Source organism: Bison bison, unplaced genomic scaffold, assembly GCF_000754665.1.
Source record: "Bison bison bison isolate TAMUID 2011002044 unplaced genomic scaffold, Bison_UMD1.0 scf7180017846681, whole genome shotgun sequence".
In the NCBI taxonomy this organism is placed as follows: Eukaryota; Metazoa; Chordata; class Mammalia; order Artiodactyla; family Bovidae; genus Bison; species Bison bison.
Window position 1 is genome coordinate 20,051 of NW_011477254.1, and position 2,163 is coordinate 22,213.

The 2,163-nt window shown below is 66.8% G+C and overlaps 1 protein-coding gene across 1 annotated transcript in view; it reads right to left on the bottom strand.

Moving 5' to 3' along the window:
• The window catches only part of ATP13A2 (ATPase type 13A2), a gene marked incomplete at its 5' end in the record, with an annotated part of 8,967 nt that overhangs the window by 2,123 nt on the left and 4,681 nt on the right, over positions 1–2,163 (bottom strand). Inside the window, 5 exons of the mRNA XM_010840525.1 lie at positions 42–166; positions 272–392; positions 470–626; positions 706–801; positions 1,269–1,475. Coding sequence (XP_010838827.1) covers positions 42–166; positions 272–392; positions 470–626; positions 706–801; positions 1,269–1,475 — 706 coding nt within the window. The remainder of the gene's footprint in view (positions 1–41; positions 167–271; positions 393–469; positions 627–705; positions 802–1,268; positions 1,476–2,163) is intronic.

A 2,163-nucleotide genomic window follows, 5' to 3' on the forward strand; every position in this document is an offset into this window, starting at 1 on the left:
GCCCCCTGCCCTTGCGGGCCCACCCCGCCGGCAGTACCTACCTGTCACCATGACGGTGCGGATGTGGGTCTTGCGCAGAGCCTGGATGACGCCCGGCGTCTGAGGCTTCAGTAGGTTCCTCATGACCAGCAGCCCCAGGAGACTCAGCTCCTGCTCCACAGCGTCCCTGGGGGGCAGGCCCAGGTCAGAGGCCGTGGGCCACGCGCCTCCCCAGCCCCCGCAGGGCACCGGGCCTGGCTCTGCGAGCGCGAGGCGGGCGCTCGGTCCCCACCTGGGCAGTTGCTGAGCGGCTTCCAGGCTGGCCGTGACGGGCAGCGGCTTGCCGGCAAGGGCCACCACGCGGTAACCCGCGGCCGTGTAGCTCTGCAGCCTCAGGGCGAAGTCCACGGGCACTGCTGGGGGAGGGGTGGGTCAGGGGGCGGAGCCGGGGGGGGCGCCCTCCGACCGGAACCCTGGGGGCCCCCTTCACCTGTCGCGGGGTCGCAGAGGCTGGCCACCAGCTCGGGAGAGCCCTTGACGCAGGCCTCGGGCTGGGCGGCGCCTGGCCAGGCCACCACCACGCTCATGCGCTGCAGCGCCGACAGGAAGGGGAAGCGGCCGAGGATGCTGACGGGCGCCGGGGGCTCCTGCGGGACCGGAGGGTAGCTGAGGGCTGACCGGTGGGCTCCCGACACCCCACGCCCCGCGGGCGCCCCCGCGACTCACCATGCCCTGCAGGTGGGGCTCCTGGAGCGGGGGTTTCATCACTGCCAAAACCTGGGTCCCAAATGTCGAGTCTGTAACTGGCCCCTCCTCCAGGACCTGGGAGGCAGGCAGAGGATGCGGGGATCAAGGGGCGGGGCAGCCAACCCTTGGCCCCGGGAAAGAGACAGTAGGAGAGACTCGAGTTAGAAGCATGGAGGACTTCCTTGATGGGAGGCTGGACGGAACAGACGTCACAAACGTGGGCTCTGGAGTGGGGAGGACCCGAGTTCAAACCCCGGCTTTGCCACTGACAAGCTGGCTGGTGACCTTGGACACATTACTCCAAATCTCCCCGCTTCCTCCCGGCGAGGCAGCTTTTAGGCCCCCACTACAAGATGAGGCCCCTGCAGCAGAGCGCTGGCATGGGGCTGGCACGGGCCGTGGCCACTGCTGTTCTTGGTGGTGGGTAAGAGAGAGACGCCCTGGGAGTCCCAAAAATGGAGATCAGGGGGCTCAGCCGAGGTGGGCTCACCCTCTGGCCCGGGTGCCCAAAGGCAGGGGGACAACCTGCTTGGGCTCCTCACCCAGCCAGTCGACTCCACCATCTTGAGGTCCATGGGGTCGCCCACTGGGGTGTCCTGCAGCCGGCTGAGGGTGTGGCAGGTGGCCAGTGCCCGGAGCAGGGGCCCCATGGGCAGGCGGCGGGGCTCCGAGACCAGCGGCAGGAACTCCTGCCCCTTCAGGGGCACCACCCCCATCACGTCTAAGCTGTCCTCAGTGAGGGTACCCGTCTGCAAGGGGGCAAGAGGGCGGGTCAGTGGCAAGTCCTAGGTGAGCTTGGTCCTGTGGCGGTGGGCCCCCGTGTCCCCGGTGAGGGGGGCCCCTGGGAGCCCCAGGAGGCAGGGCTGGAGCCAGAAGAGGTCTCTGTGCTTCCAGACCTTTGATCAAGCAGGCCCCTCAGCCAGGATGCCCCACCAAGCCCTGGGGCTTCTCTGTCTGGCATCATTCCCTCCAGGGATACTACCCCGCCACTTGTCCACTGTGGCACCAAGAGGGCCTGGCTGTGCCGGGCTCCCAGGGAGATGAAGGAATGAATGAATGGATGAATGGGGTGAAAGGATTCCCGCATTTTCCGCACCGTGTTTCAGCGGCTCAGTTCCACACTGGCCCTTTCACGGGCCTGGGAGCTCTGCGATCTGACCACGCTCCACTCTTTCAGTTTAAATAACACCCAGGGCTTCCCTGGGGGGTGCAGCGATAAGAACCCGCCTGCCAGCGCGAGGATCCCAGGCTCGGGAAGGTCCTACATGATGTGGGCCGCTAAGCTCGTGTGGCATAAGTACTGAAGCCAGTGTGCCCAGGAGCGTGCGGTGCGGCAGGAAACGCCCCACGATGAAGCCTGGGCACCGCAGTGAGAGAGCAGCCCACTCGCTGCAACAAGAGAGAGCACGCAGCCACAAGGACTCATCGCAGCCAAAA